This window comes from Bemisia tabaci, chromosome 5 (genome assembly GCF_918797505.1).
Source record: "Bemisia tabaci chromosome 5, PGI_BMITA_v3".
In the NCBI taxonomy this organism is placed as follows: Eukaryota; Metazoa; Arthropoda; class Insecta; order Hemiptera; family Aleyrodidae; genus Bemisia; species Bemisia tabaci.
This window is the reverse complement of record NC_092797.1, coordinates 31969275-31992901: the sequence shown is the minus strand read 5'-3', so window position 1 is coordinate 31992901 and position 23627 is coordinate 31969275. Positions and strand designations below refer to the sequence as shown.

General features: G+C 37.5%; 1 protein-coding gene across 1 annotated transcript; it reads left to right on the top strand.

Moving 5' to 3' along the window:
* Positions 1-1936: 1936 nt before the first annotated feature.
* On the top strand, positions 1937-23442 carry Tmem18 (transmembrane protein 18). Its single transcript, XM_019052093.2, has 5 exons — positions 1937-2265; positions 18130-18247; positions 18798-18852; positions 19521-19614; positions 21204-23442. The coding sequence occupies exons 1-5, from the start codon at positions 2203-2205 to the stop codon at positions 21354-21356; spliced, it is 483 nt and encodes a 160-aa protein (XP_018907638.1). The 5' UTR covers positions 1937-2202; the 3' UTR covers positions 21357-23442.
* The last annotated feature ends 185 nt before the right edge of the window (positions 23443-23627 follow it).

The window sequence follows — 23627 nt, the reverse complement described above, 5'->3', positions numbered from 1 at the left end:
TTGCAGTGTTTTGAAATTTCCCATTATGCTTTATTTTTCAAAGAGAAACGGATCAAAATTTCTCCTTGAGTGAATAAATAAGTGAAGAAAATTCACTTAACACTTAAAGAAAAACAATTAGTTAGTTTTCTCTGTAAAAAGTAAAATGTATGCAAAAATTTACAACGCCGCAATCGGAGGTAGGTACGCATTTTTTTTTTTACCTTAGCCACTGATATGCAATGTCTTAAAAAAATCACCTAAGCATTGATGGCTCAAGTCCTAATTGTTGGTAACGTTTAAAAATCTCCGCGACCATTAAGAGAAATTCCGAGAGTTAAAATGAGCTTCTCCTCGAAATGTTGAACACAAAACAATGCAGCTGTATCGCGGCTGAGACAAGAACGCAATGCAGAAGATGATCGTAAATCTTGGATACCACTTTACGTGCTTCCAGTATGTCCTTGTTGCATACACACGAAATGAAGGCGATCCGCGCGCGGCGAGACGTGCTTCAATGCCTCAAATGAAGGGATGTAAAATAAAAAAGCAAGACTGGCTGCATTTATTCTGCTGTTTGTTCCATATTTCATGTTTCTTGAAGTAAGTACAACAGCGTACCTATTATCAGGCGTATTTCGCTTATAAAGATGGAAAGATTTAAAAAGCGAATAGAAAGCTTATAAAGCGAGAGATTTTCGCTTCGCTGGTAAGATCTGCCAAAGCGCCTTCGATTTTTTGCTTATGCAACTGAGGCATCGAAGGAGCAGCGATAGTTTAATCAAACGTTACTTCATAGATCATTTCCGCATTTGACGGGAGAGATTATTGACCTCTGAAATAAACAATTTACTTTTATATTCTATGTTCATGCGGGCAAATGCAATTTTGTCAAAAACATTTTCCCAGTAAATTGGGACCAGAGACCGCATCAAAAAATTATCAGACGGCGCGGCGCACAGTGGATCGAGTCAATTGAAGAGCTCGGACATGACATTTTTGACTAAAACTGCAAACTTTGATGTTAATTCCGTCACATCTTATAATTTAAGGGGTGCTTCGAGAGGAAAATTTTACGAGGAAACCAACGGAACCACGTTTACAACCTCACAGTTTTGTATAACCGTTTATAACTCCGTAGTTATAAGCGTTGAAAGTTTACAAATGTTGTCCGACCTCTCCTATTGACTCGTTCCACCGTGCGGCGTGACAGACTTACTAAATTTTTTAAAAAAATTTCCTTTCAACCTGCGTGTTTTTTTGTTGGGGGGGGAGGGGGGGGGGGGGCTCGAGGACAAGAAAGAGTCAAGAAAGAAAAAAGAAGAAGAAAAAATGATGTACACTCTCTAGATATGGTCTTGGCAGTTATTAGTCCGGAAAATTTTCGAAAAATTCATTCAAATTTCAAAGTCGCTTCATTGCAATTTTATTCTCACGAAAAATTTTTGAACTCCTTGATAAAACTGCGTATGTCTTTGATAGGTACCTACCTACTCTCCGGCTAGAATACATTTTTCAGGAGGAAATCGCCAAACCCGACCTCCTTTTTTCTTTTTTTTTCTTTTTTTAAAATTTTTTATTCAGTTTTTCCAAAATTTCATTAAATTTTGCATCCCTACCCATGCAATATTATCGACCCCCTGCATGTGTTTGACCGTTTTGAAGTTATACCGTGGACGCTCTGGAGCTAAGTAATTAGGTAACACGTGGAAAAATAACACGTAATAATTTATGAGAGTAATAAGTTGCGTTCGAGGCAGCTCTTGTCTTTCCCACGGAATAAAATGATGCCCTACATTTTTCTTATGAGTATGGTCTTTCTCGGATACGCTTGGATGTTTTGAAGCTCCGGTCGACATGGCGCGACCTTTTACGGCAACCAATCGGGGCCTTGCTTTGGATGAACTTGCAACTTGACAGCAGATCGCGTACTCGTCTAATGTACTTTACTTTCAGTTTCAGTGTGCATGCATCAGTGTGTGTGTGAGTTGTCGGTGTCTTTACATTGTGCTTCATGTGTTTACACTGACGGAGTGACAAGTGACCCGTTTCACAAAGAAAGTGCCGTGATCTGTTATCATTATCACTGATTATTTCCTAAAGTTGTGGTTATTTTGACCGTAAAATGCCGTAAGCAGACAACAAATCGTGTTTCTTGTGCTCAGTTCTTCTGTTGGATAAAAACTTCTTACTCTGTGTACTTCAGATCGTTATGATCCAATCATGGGGGAAGCTCAGGAATTGTTGATACCCCCTGATTTTAATTTTTGGACTTTCATTCAAAACGTAAGTTCTCATCGATTTTGCCTATAATTCACTCTTTCTGAAAATTTTATGTGTCAATCAACGAGTTTCGTGAGTTTTGGGAACCTAACCTAACATTTTCAAAGCCACTGCTGAAATTGCATCTGGGTGCATTATTTTCCTTTCACATTTTCCATTGCAGCTGATATGACACAATTATCATGACAATTTCCTGGCCCTAATGAACTAAACACAATTAGTAGCCATATGAAATGTTTTATTAGCTAAATATTAGATGCGCACACGATTATGAATGAAACAGTGAAGACGCTGTATATTTTATATGCCATGGCTACGAACTATTGGGTAGTCTTCAAATTTTCTACTCAATATTTAAATGCATGGATAATATTTTACCTTACTTTATGAGCCAACAATATTGCAAAGATGCATGAAAAGTTAGATCCAAGGATCATATTCATCCAGCACAGAGGTCTGAAATCGGCTCTCTGGTGTGACAGTGGTGCTGTAGATAATTGCTGATGACCAGTATCACTTTAAAAAGGGTAAATGCCTGGCGTTACAAGTCAAGGAACTATTTAATGAAATGCCTGTTAAATTAGTTCCTTGATGTTCCACGGTGAGGAAGAGACTGCCATTTCTTGGCATGCTGGTAATTGCTGGGTTAACTAATTTTTGAGAAAAGATGTGATAACTGTTAAACATAGACTTTTATCACACATGCTATCCTTCTCGAGTTTCAGCATGTCAAAATTGAAGCAGCTGATAATTTGTTTTACACTTATTATAGATTGTTATCAGTCAATCAGAAAGAGTAAATTTGTATTCGAAAAAAGGGTGAATCATTAGATGTGTTCATACAAAGCAGGTGCGTAACCAACTTAGTTTTAAGCTTTGATGACGCTGGTTAAGTTCGTAAGAAATTATACCCTCTGTTAACTCTTCTGTTGAATTAAGTAGAGGTGTTGTCAGATAAGTTGGCCATTGTTTACTTTTGGCTTGCAGGCGTTTTTGCGTCACTACTAAGTATCCACATGAAAACATCTAATTCTGACAGAAGCAAGAGCACAAGCTTGGATACGTTTTTTCATACCTTCAAACTGTGTAACACTTCAATTTTTAGCCACGCAGATATCACACCCGCATAAAAGTTGCGGGTTATAATTGATAAATAAGTTTTTTATGATACGATCATGAGATGGATGTTTTTTTTTAGGTGAATAGTAGTAAGCGCCGCATTTTGCAGAGGCATAAATTCGTCGTTGGCGCTTACAAACCGAAAGTAAACAATGGCCAACTTATCTGATGACACCTTTATCCATTAAACCATCAATAGAAAGTGACTCATTCTGAAGAATCCTTCAAATGATTCATCCAAGAACTTAGTCCATTGTTGGTATATCAAGAGCATATCGACAGAATAAGTCTGCAACCGTGTATCTTGTTTGCGGTGTTTGAAAATCTCCGCTCCTATATTATTTTTTAAAGGAGATCAAATTTACATCATTACTTGAAGTTCTCGCAGAATTTTCCTGACTTTGAGAAGAATAATCACGGCCGTTGAGTAGTTTTTCTTTTATAAAAGTAAGTATGACAGGAAGTCTGCAACTTCGCTAACTGAGGAACGTCATTGCAGACTTACACTGTCGACATGCCACAATACTGCGGTGGAAATTTCTTGATTTCTTAAGTTTTCACCAAGCTACTAGAAAATTTGCGCACTTACCTACTTTCTCCAATATTGAGTTGAAAAACGCATAATTTTCATGTTTTTACAAAACCACCGAAAATAGGTACGTAATTTCCACGCTTATGGGTGAAAAAGCCTTACATAATATTTTGTCACAAAACCGCTGAAAAAACCGCTGAGCTGAAAATCGAGTACATATCATGTTTTAACAAAACCTCTGGATCAGGGTGGTAAAATTTATGAAAAGTAAAATCATGAAATTTCACGTGAAATATTAATATTTCATGGAATTTCAGAAATTTATGAAATATATTGAAAAATACTGGTTCCTTTTCATACAGCCTCGAGAAATTTCATTAAATATTTCATAAAAATTTTTAATCTTTCTTTTATTTCTTAAACGTTTCATGCCACCCTGCTCTGGATAGATTGCATATTTTTTTAATATTCACGGAAATTCGCATAAAAATGTTTTAAGAATCAACATTAGCTAAATCGGACACTAAGCGTGCAACTATTCCAACTCCGGAGTAGTCATGTGGTATCACGCGAAAATGAAGGAAAATCTTTGCTTTTCGCCCGTCTCAAATTAAGTACGGACGTTTATGAATGTATGTATTATGCTCCCATCGTCAAATGTGGAAATTAAGCGCGCAACTATTCGAACTCCGGAGTAGGTATGGGGTATCACGCGAAAATGTAGGCAACTCTTTGCTTTTCGCCGTCTCAAATAACCGACGTTTATGAATGCTGCGGTATTCATGTGAAAAATCATAATATCATTAAGTTTTCCCCTTAGTAGTCAAAGGTAAAATTCTACGATTTTAAACCTCTTGCTCGATTAATAACACTATTTTGGATGATTATTGAAGACTAGGGGGGCCACGTCTTCTGACTGCCTCGCAGTCCAATTCGCCGAAGCGCTTCGCACCTCAGACCTCAGGCGTTGTGCGTTACGCACACATAAAAGAGTAAGTTCTTACTAAGGATAGAGATTTAATTAAAAGAAATTCTCCACTCGAGTGTCACTGGGTACATTTTCTCAAAAGTTGGACTTATTTTTTTCTCTTCGGTATGTAACATTGCGGTCGCTTTCTGAAATATTCTCATAAGAGGGGAAGGGTGTTCGGTAACGAGTGAAGCCATATTGAGTGTCAAAAAGAAGACGATTCATAAGGAGTGTCATGACATGCTATCGCGTGAATGCGTGAGAACCAATGAGCTGGATAGGTATCCCAAATATTAACACTCAGTTCGTCGTTCTCCGCACGAAAGAACGTAACTCCATTCCAATGTTGCAAAATTGACTCAAACAATTCAACCTTTTTGAAGAAAAAACCTGCATGACTTTCATCGAAAATTGGTCTGATTTTTGAAAGAGATCAGAAGAAAAATTAGTGAAACTTTCAGTCAGAAATCCTCAAAATTCTCCCGGTTAAAATGCAATTTGTGCGAAAAAATCGGGCAACATTGAAATGTCGTTACGTTCTTTCGTGAGAGAAACGACGAGTTGTGCTTCCGAACTCAAGCACCTTGAACAGAAGGATGAACGAGTTCGTCGCTTCATAGTTTTGAATTTTGTTTCTTGAGTCTCTGCGGTCTTCTCGACGAATCGGTGTATCTAGTCAAGACCTAAATGGCCAAATCCACTGGTCATACAAAAGCAGCGCGTGCACTTACATGTTACATTATTGAACAGGTATTTCCGGATATTAGCTCTTGAAGTCCCGATCAGTAACTGTCCACTATATGCAAATTTTCAACTCAAAATGCATGTCACGGAGCTAGTCGTCAGCCAACCGCACGTACCTATACGTTTCTCGAGAAGGCATGTTTTTCGTACGTGAAGTATTTCACCGGGAATATCTATTAACGATCCCGGAGTTACACTGTACCCACTCGGTCATGCGTTCAAAAGGATAAGTTTTTGATGACTGTTACCCTCTTTGTAAAGTAAATTTGTGTTTTCGAAGCAAAAAGGGGTCAATATGTCTTGCTTTAAGTTTCTTTAAGTATGACTTCAGAGAGCATCCATTTCTGTAGTCAAAGTGGGCCAATGTTTGGGCCAATGAGAAGATAATCTAGTTAGACTGTCCGTGAAGTTTGTAATTTGTCCCAAAATCATTCTCACTAGTTACTTATCTTTAAAATGATAGTGAATAATCAGTGCCATATCTGCGAATTTTGCAAGAAACTGTCAAATTTTACACTACAATATAAAATCAAGAGAGTGACGCGTAGCGTTTCAGGCGCGAAGCGTTTTTGGGGGTTGGAAAATGAAGCGGTAATGGGGCTTGGCTCCCTAGTATCCTATATTTTCATATCTACGTTTGTAATAAGCTTAATCCTGGAAACGACGTGAATATGCTTAAATAAAATTTGCTGCTAAGTAAGATTTTTTTTAAAAAAAACCTTGAAAATGCTAGGAATTAATAACACGGACTACGGACTTCTTTGCAGCTTTTCGCGAATCCTCTATAATGACGGTGAAGCTGATAAAACACATTTCGTTTCCGGCATGTCCAAATCTTTGCTCCATTTTATTTTATTTTAATTTTTTAAAGAGAATGAATGAACATCATGTTTCAAAATTTTCACAGAATATTCTCCACGCAGAGAAATCAACCACAGAAATTTTGAAGGTACTACGTTAAGTAGTTTTCCATTTCAAAGCCCTGGTAAAAATTGGCGATAGCAGCTGCGTTTCAAAATACCATAGGAGTTCTTATAGCCGACTGAAGAAGGCGATAGAAAATCATATAGCTGGCTGTAGAAAGTGGAAAAAATCGCACGACCGGGCTACACGAAGCGATAAAAAATTAAACAGCCGGGCTATAGTTCCTGTTGCCGGGCTTTACACTTTATCGCCTGGCTGTTGCTTTTTCGCCATCGGCTATAAAAGGCTATAAGAAATTGTGTAGAAATTCGTGTGCTTTGTAAATCCTTAAGTTTGTACGGAATCACCTTAATATTTACAAAACGCACATTATATTTTCCTATACTACATATTTGTTTCCATCAATTAAGATGAGAATAATCCATACAGAGTCTGCAAACATTTCAAAGTCATGAGTTGAACAACGCTGACTCCACGAGATTAAATATTAGAGCTTAAGACAAAGCGGAGCGGCGGCGCACTGGCGCCTACAAACCTAACAGGGATACTTCACGCATTGCGCAACGCGTGAAGTATCCCTGTTAGGTTTGTAGGCGCCAATGCGCGTTTCGCGCTGGCTGCTCTCCCGCCGCGCCGCGCCGCAGCGTACCACGGCGCTTGAAGCAACTTTTTCACACCAGAGGTATTGCACAGTATCGTACGAAATTGAAGGCGCTCCAACATATTAGGAATGGCAGGCATCCTTCAAAAGTACGGGGTTTTCCTCGCAAAATAAATCAAGATACTACGGCCCAAAAAGAGAGCGGTTGTCGAAAAACTCACTAAGTCCTAGCATCCGTAATTAGTAACGTTTGGCATATAGTTTATCGTCAGGCTGTTGCTTAATCGCCATCGGCTATAAAAGGCTATAAGAAATTGTGTTGCCGGCTATAGAAGCTATTGGAAATCTTACAGTCGGCTGTAGGTCTATGGTATTTTGGAAGACAGATTCTACTGCCAATTTTTACCAGGGAGATGAAGTGTGACGAAAAGTCTGCAACGTCGTATACACAGAAACGCATTTTTTTCAGTTTTACCGTCGATATTTTTTTTGTAAGAATGAGGAGAAGAACTTTCGCATCAGTTGACACGACATTCTATTCTTTTTTCTGCTTTATTATCGCATTAGACCGTTTCTCTTTAAACTCCGACGAGTTTACATCAAACATTGTAAGTTTTGCTGTACTTGGCGTAAATATAGCAATAATTAGAGGAAGCCGGAGAAATTCACGTGCATCACCTATCGTAACTACTGTCACGGAATTTCCTCTTTTACCTGTCTTGCAGTAAAATCGTTGTTTCCCTGACGATAGAACATAACTCCATTCCATGGTTGCAAAAGTGACTCAGACATTTCCATTTTTTACAGAAGTGTACCTGTGCAATTTTTGTTAAAATTGCTCTGATTTTTGTATGAGATCAAAAGAAAAATCAGTTAAATTATCAGTATAAGAAATGCCGAAGATTCTCCCGGTAAAAATGCAATTTCCAAGGGGAAATTTGACAGCCATGAAATTTAGATACGCTTTTTTGCGAGAGACTTAACGTAACCACTCACGTGGAGTATTAATTTCTGCGCCCGACGCCGCAATAAGGCAGCTTCAGTAAATCGAACCTCCCTGAGGGGAAAAGTAAATCTAATTTGGTACTTGCTGAATCTATCGCAGATAGTTTTCAATCCTCCTTTTGAAATTCAAGTAACTTTATTCTTCCACAAAATGCATCACCATACTTTGAAGAAATACTGTCGCTGCTTTAATAAGATGAGAATGCTGCCGCGTCCTTCAAACTTTCGTTAATTGTTTTTTGAAGGCTTATGACTGATGACTGAGGCAAATGTGCGTTTAAAGTTCAAAATTCTAACAGGCTCCTGTTCCTTCCCAGGTTTTTCTTCTACTCTCTGAAGGCTGTATATTTTAACAGGGATGGTGGTGCCTTCGGAAATCTCAGAATGCGCTCGAGTTTTTTTTTTTTTTTTTTTTTTTTTTTTTTTTTAGTAGAGTTAAATGCCCTTGAAAAATATCCCCTAATTTTGGAAAATGGCACAAAAATCGTTGCATTTTACTTGAACTGGTTATTTGCTTACTACGGTTTGGTCAAAGATTGGTCTTTTTTCCTTTTGTTACTGACGTATGGAAACTTTCATAAGGTCAAGTAGCCTCGTTCCTAGATGTACTTTCATGTTCCTCAGAGGCGGATTCAGCAACTTGACAACACCGGATTCCCACCATTTAAACCTATAATGAATAATCGATTCTTGTCGGAGCACCTGGCCCCTCCAAGAATCGATATATTCCCACAGGTTTAAATTGAGAAAAACAATGTCGCCAATTCGCCAGATCCGCCAATGATGTCCCTCATCAGATGAGAATTTTTATTTGTATCGTGTTAGGATGTATCCAGAGCACGTCCATTGGATTGTTCGGCCCGTCTTTACAATACAGGCACTGGATGCCTACCTAGCCGAAACTTATCTCCGTCGTATCTAGCTCATGGAGTAATTTCTTAATTACTCCCTGTGTGATACTCGCTCGTTTCATGCGAGCTACGTTGCTCGCGAGAGCAGTGGCGTGGCGTGCTTTGCGATATATCGATTGTTATGGCATTTAAACCCATAGAAAAGCATCGATAAACAGGGTGTTCGCAGCGAACACCTTAATAATCGATTCTTTACCGTAGGTTTAAATGGCGTAACAATCGATGTATCGCAATTCACGCCACGCCACCGCATGAGAGATTCAGCATGCTCGCCGGATATCCTCCAACGAGCCCACCCACTCGTGGTCATCGCTGTCGCTTCGTTTTAATAGACGTACTTTAAATTTTAGGAGGAATACTGGTTTCATCTGCCGTGCTGTGAAAAAACGCCGTATGAGCCTTCAGACGTTGCCAAATTTGCTTATAAAATGATAATTTTCAGGGAAACTTGAGAATATTTGTCTTCGAATCCTTCCGACAATTTTACTCGTTGTCAAGATCTTAATTTATACATGCAAATTTCAAGAGAAGGTATTCATAACACGTCCCAAAAATAAATATCTAATATAGAAAAAACGCCTTATGAACCTTCAGACGTTGCCAAATTTGCTAATAAAATGATAATTTTCAGGGAAACTTGAGAATATTTGTCTTCGAATCCTTCCGACTGTTTTACTCGTTGTCAAGATCTTAATTTATACATGAAAATTTCAAGAGAAGGTATTCATAACACATCCCAAAAATAAATATTTTAATGGAGGAAATTTGGCAACTCTTGAATGTTCATACGGCGTTTTTCCTCAGCACAGCCGTCATCCCATCCACACCTACACGCACCTCGAAAGACATGACTGCCTTCCCGCTTTAACGTCATTTCCGCCGCTAGTAATTATATTCTTAAAATTTTCTCACTTTTTCCCTTTGTTGGTATGAAAACTGCATATGATTCCTATCAGTTTAACAAGGCAACGCAATCTTACAGAGCTGTTCACGGCTGCATTTCTTACTTGCAATAGACTCATTTCACCCCAAGTTCGTCATTGTTCCATTGCAAGAGGTCTTCTTGAGGCTACCTTTTTCACATGCCGAACTGAAAGTGTCCTCTTGAGGAGAGAAGCTGTCTAAAGAGGGACTTTGAATGTGACCTTCAGGACTTAACAAGTGTAATGCCAGAAGTACCTACTGCATATCATGAAGTATTTATAAGATGTAGTATCAGCTGTGCAATTTAAATGCTGGTCAATCGATAGCCCGTATAAGATTGAGCCTGATGAATTCGTCTCGGTATAAATTTAAATACGTAGATCGGAATAAATTTTTCGATTAACTTATAATGCCACGTCCTTGGGTCTCGGAGAAAATTGGCACCCTCTATTCGTCGTCATATTTTTTTTTTTTTTTTCAAATTCACTGGGAAAAAAACACATTGGATCTAGAGTTCAGACTCTTGAAAACATTGACAAGAAAAAATACTCTTGATTCAATCGGATTTTTGCTTGAATCAAAAAGAAATTCGCTTAAATTAAGAGGCTTGGTTCTTGATTTAAGCTAGATTCTGATTGGATTAAGAGTACTTTTTCTTCTCGATGTTTTTAAGAGTCTGGACTTTAGATCCAATGTGTTTCTTTTTCCAGTGTTCGTTTCGTGGATAAGGAAAATCTTGCAATCTGAGCCGCCTTTTTAACGAATTTAAAAACTTCTTGAAAATTCTGGATGAAATTGAAATTCCTTCCAAAAAGTAAATGAAGATTTGGGATTTTCTACCTAGGGGGTTGGTTCCAAGGGGTGGAAAAGAAAGAAATAAACCATTAAGAAAGAAACAACAATAAAATTCGCGGGAGACAAGACTAAAACGTATGAAAAACTAATTGAAAGGACCGTGGAAAGAGATTAATTTAATTGTAATGCTAAATCAGTTTATTGGTGTTCGAAATGGTTGTTATTTCATTTTGAAACTGTCGACGCTTTAGGGAATAACACGGAAAAAATTATCACGATTCCATCTGTACTCCCGGCTGATTTTGCCTTGCGCAGTTGTGAGAGTTGTTCCCCAGCTAGAGGCACGGTTGAGTCAGCCGAAAGTATGGTTGGATCAACCATACCTCTGTCTGGTGTATAACTATTCTTAAAACTGGCGCCAAAATCAGCCAGGAGCATAGTTGAGGTTGCGATTCTTTTTTTCAGTGAAGGAGTGGACTAGCACGAGATGAACTATTTAGATCACGAATAAATGTTTGAGCAGGGATATCGTTTCTTGGAATCTCATATTCGGTGGACCCGGTTTCAAAGTTCCGATATTCAAATCTAAGTTTCCGGTATTTAAACAGGTTAGGTCACAGTTCGTTTTATTACCGTTTGGAGTTTCTAGCTAGCACTTAAAACTGTAAAAGAGTAAATTTTGGGTGATGCTTTGCAAGCATAGCTTGGATGCAATTATAATTGAACAATTATTTCACGCTGACAAATGTTTCTAGAAAATAGCAGTTCACATTTCAAATGAGTTAGGCACTTGCGATTTTTGCATGCTCGTGTTTGCGGGATTGAATCTTATGTTTACTTGTTAGATTATCATTTTCTGAACTATTATTTTTCACTGATAATGAATTTCAGCCGCCGAAATATCCTAAAATGTATAGAACAAACTCAAATATAACGGTGCGAGCTCACTTTTTCCAGAGACTCGTCGCCAAAGTTGCGTCAATTGGACTGAGGTCAGCAGTCATTTCTCCCAGTGTAGTAACAGTGGCGTGGCGTGCTTTGCGATGTATCGATTGATCTGCCATTTAAACCCAAGGAAAAGGATCAATAAACAGGATGCTCGCAACACCTTAGTAATCGATTCTTTACAATAGCTTCAAATGGAGGTAATATCAATATTCGATCATTTGCTCCTCGCCTCGGTATTGTAATAATTAACAGTGGCGTGGCGTGAGTTGCAATGTATCGATTGTTATGCCGTTTAAACCTTTGGTAAAGAATCGATTATTTAGGTGTTCCCTGCGAACACCCTGTTAGTCGATCCTTTTCCATAGGTTTAAATGGCAGATCAATCGATATATCGCAACTCACGCCACGCCATTGATAATTAATGTTAGTGCAAATGATCGCAAGCTCCAGAATTCTGTAATTTTTATTTTAATTTTATCGCTTCGGTTCGCCAACGCTGTCATTAAACAATTCGTCGTGGAATTTGTAAGTCTTCCTCGTTGTTTCCCTTGAAGTAATCGGTTACTTGATTCGCATCTACTTTGAATCAATAGAATCGATTCGGTGCGGGCTCCATTACTTGTGTCGCCTGTAGCTGTGCCGGGTGCCCGCATTAATATTTAAGAGAAATGCCACGCGTCATTTATTCGGTTTTTTCATCCGTGTCCGATGCATTTTACATAAACTGCCGCGGCGTCACGACTCCGAACTGCATTTTAATCCGTCCAGCGAGACCGCACTGAGTGACGTGTATCCAACAGATTCCTACAAGTGGAGTTTGCCGAGGATTATCGGACGCATTTATGCAGAAGATGTCCATCTGGATTCGAAGATTTTTAAAAAGAACCTGCGTATATACTGCCGTGCTAAGGAAGAACGACGTATAAACATTCAAGAGTTGCCAAATTTCCCTTGGTAAAACATATATTTTCGACGAAATTTATGCATATTTTTCCTTGAAACCTTCGGATATTTTAGATTAAATTGCGTACAAAATTATGTTGAAATTTTAAAGAAAAGTATTCACTATTTTCCCAGTAAATTAGGTTTTTATCAAAGTAAATGTGGCAACATTAGAATGTTCATACAACGTTCTTCCTTAGCACGGCAGCATGAAGGATAACTTGGATTTTTTTGATTGGCGTTATGAAGCTGGTTTCGGCGCGTTTTTAAGTTCCCCGAGAAAGATGAGTACCGTAGAGATGAAAGAACTCGCTCACAAAAATTTCAACTATTAATCTTGAGAAAACTACACTACCGCTAAAAACATTAATATTGAAATAGCCTTCATACACGCTGGCCTTGTCGATTTCCCTTGACAATTTTGCAGTCGTGAATGCATAGCTGAAGTGCGTTCCAGCTAGAATTGTATTTAGCAAATTGGTGGTTTTTATACGAGGATTAACAATAAGCAAGTTGTACGGAATATAACAAAAGAATATGAAGTATGCAAAACGATAATCCGGGTATCGGAACTTGGCTGTTTTGAAAACGCCTTAAAATGCGGCGTGATACCTCACGCATTCCGGAGAGTTCAAATAGTTGTATGATTGCGCCGTAAGAATGTAACGGAAGATTGAAATGGAAATAGCCTCCATGCACGGTGGGCTTGTCGATTTCCTTTGACATTTTTACAGTCGTGAATGCATAGCTGAAGTGCGCTCCAGGTAGGATTCTATTTAGCAAATGGGGGTTTTTATACGAGGATTAACAATAAGCAAGTTGTACGGAATATAAATAAAGAATATGAAGTTTGCAAAACGATAATCCGGGTATCGGAACTTGGCTGTTTTGAAAACGCCTTCAAATGCAGCGTGATACCTCACGCATTCCGGAGAGTTCAAATAGTTGTATCATTGGGCCTTAGATATGCGACGGAATATTACAATTATTATAGAAAAACGATTTTCGTCTTCCGTGCTTCGACGTCAAATGCATTAAATAAAGGTATCGTAGATTGAATTGATCAATAATTCCAAATATTTTGGGCCCCTCTCCGCCATCTTGTTGTTGAGCTGGTGCACCATGTGAACGCATTGCCTAGCATTCTAGAGGCAGGTCGAAATTAAACAAGCGGGAAAGCTCTAATATGTAGGTATTAGGGAAGCGCTCAGCAGTTGGATTTCAATGGCAGAGGATTTCTATGGTATAACACAACAGCCGTGTCATTTGGAGGCGAATTTTAACAGGTACCGAAAAAGTCCTCATCGGTGGCAAAAAGTTCGGATGGAAAGAACTCCATACCTGGACTTTCAGGCATAATAATGAAATAACTGTATAAACTTCCAATCAAAGAGAACTTTGGGGATGTTATTTATTTCATCTGTTAATTTATATTTAATAACGTTAAAGGGGGTATTATTAGCCAGTAAAAAGAAACTTTTGAGAATCTCGTCGGTCATGTTTTGTTGAGTTGGTGAGCCATTTAATCGCCTGAGCGCTCTACTTTAGAAGAACTCCAGTGGCAAAACGGAAGCAAAAAGCGCTTGCTTATTGGCTGAGCGCTTAAAAGTGCTATCAGCTAAGCGCTTAAAAAAGACGCGTTTAAAGAGCAATTTTGGTAGACTCCCGTGGTGCTGAAATGCGTAAACCCTCAAAGAACAGTATTCCATTAAAACCTCAATTTCTAAAATATTTGGCGATTTTGACTTCCTTCAATTAACACGTTCAATTATTTTCTTACCGCATATCCAAGGGCTCATTCCTATGAACCCGAATATTTTGACCAGAATCTAAACATGAACGTCAGTTTTTATCCTACTGAGCCGAGTGTTCTATTTTACGTGTCCTGGTGCGGGCCTTGTAAATAGAAGAGCATCAGTCTCAGTCATCAGTGTCGCTGGCCTTCCAATACGTCGTTGATCAGACGTTTTATGACGTAGGCCCACGTTACTTGTCCTCATGCCCCAGTATAGATCAGCCGATCAGCCAGCGATCGCCATCCATGTGGAATTCCTTGACTTTGCGCGCGCGTGTCGCCTCTCGACCCGACTCGGCTCTCGAATTTGGCGGCATCTCTCGAGAATTCATCAAATCCAAAGTGGACTCTTAAGCGCCGTCAATCGGTTTTATTATTAATTCTGACGTCTCGGCCAACTTATACTTTCTGGAGTGTGCAGACGTGCGAATGTAGGGTCGTATTCGTTTCTAGTCGTTCCATAAACAGCTTCTTAGGAAGTATTTCATTTGGCTTACAATGCGTTGAAGGGAGGTTCGAGGAAGCCCTCAAATTAGCTTCACAAAAAGGACAGTTGATCATAATATCGCGTAAAATTCTGCGGTGTAACTTTGGAATTGGATCCTCGCAAAGGATGAAGATGATTTGCCTCCGCAGAGTACATGCTGCGATGAGGGACCACTATATCTGAGTTATCTCAGGAACACTATACAGGGTCATTCAAAAGTCACGCACCACTGGCCATAACTTTAGTTCTAAATGTGATATCGATTTGCGGTTTAAGACGTTTTTCCTCATATCGAGGGGGAAAATTGTTTAGGTATTTTCCAGTTTTTGATCCCCTCGGGTGGAGGATGGCGGGGGGCAACTCAAAAATTTCAAATGGCCACCCCCCTCATGACCAGTGGTGCGTGACTTTTGAATAACCCTGTATGATCCACGACGACGCACAGTGGATCGAGACAATCGGCAAAGTCGGACAAAATTTTGGAACTTTAAAAATTCATAACTCCGTTGTAACAAAATGTTGAGGTCCTTAAGATGCTTGATTGGGTTCCTCCTGGGAGGAGACGTAGGGGACGCCCAGTGAGAGGTTGGCGACAGGGGGTGTTAAATGAGATAAGAGATTGTCAACTCCCTGATGACCTGTGGGAAGACCGAGCTTTGTGGCGATTGGGCGTCGCACAGCGCCAAAGAGCGCTATAAAAGCGACTCATATGTATGTATGAGGTCCTTAAAATGGTCCCATTTGTCTTTAAACTTTTCTCTTAGAATCACACCTAAAAATTTAAAATTTGACGAAATAAACATCAATATTTGCAATTTCAGTAATAAAGTTCATGTTCGACCTCTCACATTGATTCGGTCTTTTATGCGATGGTGGGAAAGCACCAAATCACGTATCTCGGTTTGCAACTTCGTAAATCTTTTACGTCTCATTTTCCTTTTCTAAAGCGGTCCTGACAATCGATTTTTCATGAAATTTCGCCTAATTTTTCTTGGTTATTTCAACAAAGGTCGGTAGTTTCACACGAAAATTTTCGTCGTGTAGGTTATTGTTTACTCCAGTATAAAAAGAAAAATAAGTAAATAAATAAATGAATCATCATCACGATCAAATGATTTTCTGTTGTATGAAATTATCCTCAATTATCATCACGATAGCGTCGCCGTATCATGATACGGTCCGTTTTGGTCCCTTCAACCGGAATTTCTGTTTCAAAATAAGCTAGTTCTTAAAGGTGAAAAAATAGCAACGGCCGTATTGCAATCCGACAACATTGCCTTGATTATTGAAGATCATTTCGTACCTTATAGAGCATCTGATTAATACAATATTTTAATTTTACAAGAGAACGTGGCCACCTTGCATTACTGTGACGCAACGCCATGTTACTTCTCTAGTGTTGCCAAGGAGTACCTGTCCAAAGTTTACTAACTTTCTGTGCTTTAGAAGTGTTGAGGGAGTTCAAGTAGGTAACCAAGCTCTACGGTTGCATCGCGTGATGAGTTGAAAACTTTTTAATTATACGTCCGAAATGACAGCTTTTTCTCGTCTTGCGGTTATAATGAGCAATTAATCACATCAATCGAGGAAAGTGAATGGAGAAGCACATTATCGTCGACGATAATTTTAATATCTAGTGCCAGCGTGTGCCCTGTTGTCTGCACTTTTAGTCACTCATTGTCGGCAAGCCGCAAAGTATGGTACAGAGATTAGGGATTCGGGTAGAGTTCTGTTTACCTGCATCGCTTGTTACATGATGACGTCAGTCATGCGTGATCTCAGAGAGCTATTTGACGTAGGAGCCGAGAACACTCTGGATCCAGACCAGATTGCCGCGTTTTACAGGAAGTCTCCTTTGTTTTTTTAAGGACATTAAGGACGAATTATGCGAGACTTTTTTGAAGAGTATTCTGTATAGTGTATTGGTATATCGTCACTTTCCGGCCAGAGCATCACAAGCGCCATGTGAAGTTTAAAAATTTCCGCCGCCGTTTTATTTCTATACAGAGGATTTGTTGGTCGAATCTGTTTGAAAATTTCACTGAATTTTCTTTGTGTTGCCCACACAATTCAGTGAAATGTTCAACAGATTCAACCAACAATTTTTCTGTAAAATAATAAAATGGCGGCGGTAATTTTGAAACGTCGCATGGTAGAAGGTGACGATATTATAGCGAATAGAGGTCGTGGATAAAATACGCCTTGCTCTTAGGGCAGGTTGAGAAGAACGTTGCGCAATTTTGCTTTTTCATGTTTAACTCGTAAAAGATCAGTGGCGTGGCGTGGTTTGCGATAAATCGATTTATACGCCACTCATACCTATGAAAAAGGATCGATTATCAGGGTGTTCGCAGCGAACACCTTAGTAATGGATTCTTTACCATAGCTTCAAATGGCGAGATATCGATAATCGACCATTTACTCCACGCCACTGTAAAAGATAGGGGCCTTACGTCACACAAGCGTTACACTGGGGGGAAAATCTCAAATTTAGCGTTACGTATTTTATGAAGAGCTCAATACGAGCTGGAAACTGCCCTGGTGTGCTAAGGCAAATCGCTCCATGAACATTAGAATGTTGCCAAATTTCGTCAGTAAAATTTTTTTTTTCTTTTTTACGAAAGTTATCAAAATTTTTACGTGCAATTTTCAGATGCTTCAGACTAAAGTGCAAGTAAAAGTCTCTGAACTATTATGAGGAAAATTTCCACCAAAATCCTAGAAAAATAATTTTCAAAGGAAAGATTAAGTCTGGAGAGCTCATATGGCGGCGCTCTTTCGTCGTACGGCAATGTGTTGCTTTCCAGCCACCATTAAAATAAAGCTTTAGGCACATTTCGGAAGGAGATAATGAAAAAAAGGCTACCAAAATAGACGATTGATTGGGCTCCACCTGGAAGGAGACTAAAGGTACACCTAGTGAAAGGTTAACGATAAGAAGTTGATCAAGGAATCGGAGAGTGCAAGCTTCTTGACAGGGCTTTGGGGTGATAAAAGACCGTGGCGGGTAGATGCCGCAGAGCGCCACAGAGCACTGTAGAATCGGTTTGTTTGTTGTGTTAAGCAAATCTTTTATGGATTTTTTTCATTTTTTCCAATTCCAGCAATTTTCGATTCTCTTTTCTTTTTTCAATTTTTTCATAAGTTGTATTCATTTTGTTTCATTTTAGGTTGAGTGGGGAGATCCATGGCTGGTAGGGTTGATAACGTTTCATATCATAGTCACACTGACAGCAGTATTGACGAGAAATCATAATAACTTTCAAGTTATTTTATTCCTGTTACTACGTGAGTATTAAATTAACCTCCTTTACTTATTGTTTTCATTATCACTTTTTTAGGTGTACAGAAAGAGGTTGTGTAAATTTTTAGTTTTTTTTACAAGATGAAAGAAGTTTTTATGTACCAACGAAATAAGAAGCATCATGAATTCTTTAGCTCTCTCCACAATATGCACCCAAATTTTTAGCACGGTTCTCATTCCATACATTCTTAAGGCATTCTGCCAGAACGCTGAAGTCTGAAGTGTCAAGATCGAACAAATCTTATTCATAATTAAAATTTTAGCTGATTTTGAAGAATGACTCAAGCAGTGCAACAAGGTGTTTTTTTTAAAATGAATACCATGGACTCATCTTACGGTAAAAGTTAAACTGATGAATTAGTGTTTTAGACCATTCCGGAAGACTACTTAAACAGAAACCCAACTTTTAAAGTACTTTCAAAGGAAAATATTATCCTGTTTGGTGAAACAATTTTTAATTATGTTCAGCCATAATTCAATGAATTCATTGCTTTTATTGTCCAATTTTTAATGAGATTTTCTTCTTTTTTTCAGTTTTACTTGTTTACTTCTCGGAAAATCTCAATGAAATGGCAGCTACCAATTGGAGGTTTGTCAAATTTTTTGTTTTCAAATTTCTAACTGAATTAGCTCGTACATTTGTGCCAAGGATCCACCTTCCTCAATTTTTTAATTCTTATCATTTGTGTCAAGTGGCATTTAGAATAAAATGTGTGATCTGCCGTGCCATCTTAACTCTTGAATTTAATTCCAATGCTATTACCAAGAGAGCAAATAGTATGCAGCAATCTGAAGCTCATAAGTAAATCAAATATATGAGTTTTCACACTTTTTCGAAGTTTCAAAACAAATCAGTTTTTGCACCTGAAAATTTTTTGCAATTGCTGATTTGATTGTTTCTAGATTTTTTTATTCTCTAGTTTATTTTGTTACTTATGAACAAAAGTAAGTTTTTGAAAGACACTTGATAATGAATATCTAGAAGTGGCTCACAGAGCATTGTCCCCTTCCGTGGGTATGAACCTTTGACCGTATTTGTACTCGTAGCATTTTATCAGCAATTATTCAATTAAAGCCTTCTTCTTTCAATTGCATATCATATATAGATTAAAAAGTTTGAACAAAGTAAGGGCTTTCTTTCTATGTTCAATATTTTGAATAATACAAAAATGAAATACCTTTTTCTTTACTTTTTAAAATCTTACAGCATTTTGTTAGTAGTTTGGTTAATTTCTTATTATATTGTTTATTTTCCAGGATATTTTCAAGGCAACAGTATTTTGATGGCAAAGGAATGTTTGTCTCCTTAGTGTTCTCTGTGCCAATACTTCTCAATTGCATGGTCATGGTGGTAAGTTAAATTTTTTTGTTTTTACAGAAACCTCTCCCCCTCTATGAAATTTTCTGATAAGTCTTCAGAACCCACCGAGCCCTCTTTTTAATATATTTAGTCTATCAAAATAAATAATTTTTGGAGTACAAAGGGAAGTCAGTTGCATCAAACCGACCATGATTCGTATATTATTCTTTAAAATTGCTACTTTTGTTGGAGAGCATATAAGTGTCTTGAAAAAAGTGCTAATGATCGGCTATTTTTAGACAATAATATCAAGTATTGATAATACGTTTTTAGCCCATAATATCAAGTATTAATAATGCGTCTTGTGTTTTAAAACAGACAGAATCACTGTATTTTTATGGAATTGGATTGTACAAGAGATTCAATTGTAGGGCATTAGTAGCAATTGGAAACATTGTTGACAATCTAGGCTCCTTTTTCAGAATGTTGGGAAGTTACTTTTTTTGCCACCCATTCTCCCTCTCTCCTCTCAATGAAATTTTCTTGAATTGCAGTTCTGTGGCGTCCTTTTTAAAAGACTATGTACATTTTTTGGGATTCTACCGATGCTTGAAATCACGATTGATAAAGAGCCTTGTTAGATATGGCTAATACTTGGCGAATCAGTGCCTCAATTTCTTTGATATTCTTCCTCATGGCATGGTTACCACTATTAAGGTTATTTCAGACTGAGCTAACAAACAGCTTCTATAACCAGGGAAGCACAGGCCTCCTCTAGCCATGTTTCATAATAGTATATTGATGTTTTTTGCTTCTAGTTTGTTATTCATTCAATATATTGAGTAGCTGTTTTGACTGGTTTTTTTTCAGTTTGTATACTGTTTTTTATTTATTTACATACTATCACTTTACTTCGTAATAATAAATTATTACTTGACAATAAGTCACACTCCTGTTGAATTGAATAATTTATTAAAATGAAGGATTAAAATGCTTTAATTGTAATAAAAAGTTTCAGAACTTTACCTATCAATTGAAATGGGTCCAATCATAAAGCTTCATTCTCTGTTTGCCTTTTTTTGTCCAAAAGGAAGTTCAGAAAGTCTGGCAGAAATGAGGATTTATGAAGTTCATTCAAAAGTTAAAATACATAATAAAATTTGTGTTACAATTCTTGGAAACTGATTCTTCTCAAGTTCACGTATTACCTTAAAAATTTTAGGTTCCTTAATTTCAGGAAATGATTGTTGATAATTAATATTGAATGCCATAGTGCAAAACTACGTATCTCCGCTTGTAATGTTACAGACTTCCTGTCATACTTCATTTTTCCTTTGGAAAACCAGTCAACGTAATTTCTTGAAAACTTCCTTGATCATTATTCAAGATTCTTTGCTTGTCAGCAGAATATTCTGTGTATAAATTTCAAGCTATGAAATTTGCTCGTTTCTCTTGTCAGCAGAATTTCCTGTACATTAATATCAAGTTATAAAATTGGCTCATTTCTCTATGAAAAAATAAAATAGGAGCAGAAATTTTGGAACAATGCAATGTAGATGCATGGCTCCAAACTTTGGTCATCACTATCCAACTTGCCTCTCCGGTTTTTTATTCCTCATGTTTGAATTGTTTGTTACCAGGCAACATGGCTCTACCAATCAAGTCAGCTAATGATACAGCTGAAGAAAGCACAGCTAAGAGAAAAGTCAAGACAGTTGCAGAGCAATAAAGCGACCAAGGATTCTGAAGAAATGCACGGCAGTAGTAGGAGTTCAAAACAGAAAGCCCAATAGTGAGTCATGTGTCTATGTTCTTCATTCGAAGTGATTTCTCATCTTTAAGATTTTCCCCACCTCCAGAATTTAGTGCATTAAACCTGGGCTACCTGAGCATTTTACTCTCCTCTGTAGTTTGTATTTAAGAATAGCATCAGTCAATACAGATAGCCTTTTTTTTAGTAATTTACACTAAAGATTAAACTCTGTATGACAAATTGTGGCAATGAACTGTCACAGAGTGATGGGGCTGCGCACCGTTTCAATGAACCATTACCTCTAATTAGGTAGCCTAAAGGATCTGTTCAATCATCATCCAACTTGTTGTCAGCATATAAGTTTCAGTAGAACATTCATGGATGTATCACTTGAATTGACTATAATACACATGAACCAACCAACAATATCAAACTATCGCAGACCTTATTCTGAGTAACAACGTTTTTAAAGTTGAAAATTAGGGTAAGTCTTTCAACAGAATTAAGGAGGCATGTGTAAAATGCAGGATCAAAAATAAGTAGAAATGCAGAATTGCAAACCTTGTTTGGGATATACATATGGATAAATTGAAAAGCCCTACCATTATTTGAAATTTTGAGCATTATTTTGATTAACAGACATTTCTTCCAATGTTCATTTTTTCAAATTTTTCCTTCTGAAAAGCTCTGAATGAAAGTGCAAAAATACATTGATAAATTCAAATTAATGACAGAAACTTGTGTAAGATCAAGTTTTTGCGATTGTTTTTAAAAGATTTGTTTAAACTTATAAAACTTGTTTTGTTTTAAAGATTCATTTCATTTTATTTTCATCTAAATTCTTTATTGATAATTGATAAAATGATACTTTCACTCTGTGTCTGTAACTTATCAAGCATGATTCCATTCCCTGTATTAAGTGCTCTTTCTTATGACTGACTGATTAACATGAACAATTCCATTCAGGTCAAGAGAGGGTTTTCATCCTTTTTTCTGTACAAATAAAGTCTCCAAAAATTTACTGAGTGTTGTTCTTAAAATATAACATATCTCAGCCGAAAGGAATGAATTATGACAAAGTGTACTGTACTGTTTTTGGATTTTATCAAGAAATGAATTTATTGAAGTCCATTGGCTTCTAACAATTTTCCTAGTTAATCGTATGTTTCTTGCCTCTTGCTGAGATCAGAATTCAATGAATCTAGATAATTCAAATTTGTATTGGCTTTGATTTGTATGAATATTTTTCTTATAAAATTTTCAGTTTATAGGGATTGAACTTCGATTTGCTTGATCGAAATATTTTCTCATTGCAATTGCTAGAATTAACACAATTAGGTTCTGATATTGAAGGATGCTTGACCAGGAAAATCAGGCTGTTCTTTTTCCAAGCAATAACCGTAATGCCTTACTGTGAATGCGACTTCTTATCCAGCATTTGATAAATATCCTAGGATTTTCAAAGGTGTATAATGAGTTTATCCGTACATGATGATCTTGTGTATGTAGGAATTCTGAGGGGTGCAAAAAATGTCAAGTGTTTTGATTTTTTACAGATCGCATCTAACATTAGGCAAACCTAGAGCCTTGAACATTTCAAAAGTGATGCATTCTTGTTGCAACTTTTTTAGAAGAAGGGCAAATTGCGTATTTAATTGTGGAATGGGGCATTTTTTCCTGAGGTAATTGAAATTGGCAGTGATGTAAGAAAGCCTGATAGTGGCAACTGGTCTTGTTTTTTGCACCCCTACATAATTAGTCTTTTGAAAGAGTGTTTTACCGGTTTCTCCTAATTCTAATCTTACCATATATTCTTCAGCTTTTAAAAGCTCGTTTAATAAGTGAACTTTTTTTTGGTCCTCTGTAACTTTAAATCACTGGGTGAGTGTCAACTAATTTTCCAAGTATTTTATAAGCAACTTTTTTGTGAAACAGGTGAAAAAACTCAACATAACTAAATGTTGTTTAGCACTTGCAATTCATGTGGTTTCTCACTAAAGATTCATTGATCATAGTTCCTGTCAGAAATTTTCTATGACATGTGACTTACTTAAATTTGGCAGTATTTATAGTAATTAAGTGGTATTTCATGACCTCATCATGACAATAGTTCTTTCGAAGCTATGCAGAATAAAGTCTCTTTTCGTCCTATCATAGGTCCAGGACCCCATTCTCACCTTATTCTTGTTCAGCCATGTAGAGAAAAATCCTCATTTTCAGCCAAAATTGAACACAACAAAAACTATTGTAATTGTTCAAGGAACGTCCTTTTTGCTATTTATTTGTCAATAGTAAACTGGAGGAGGAAGCT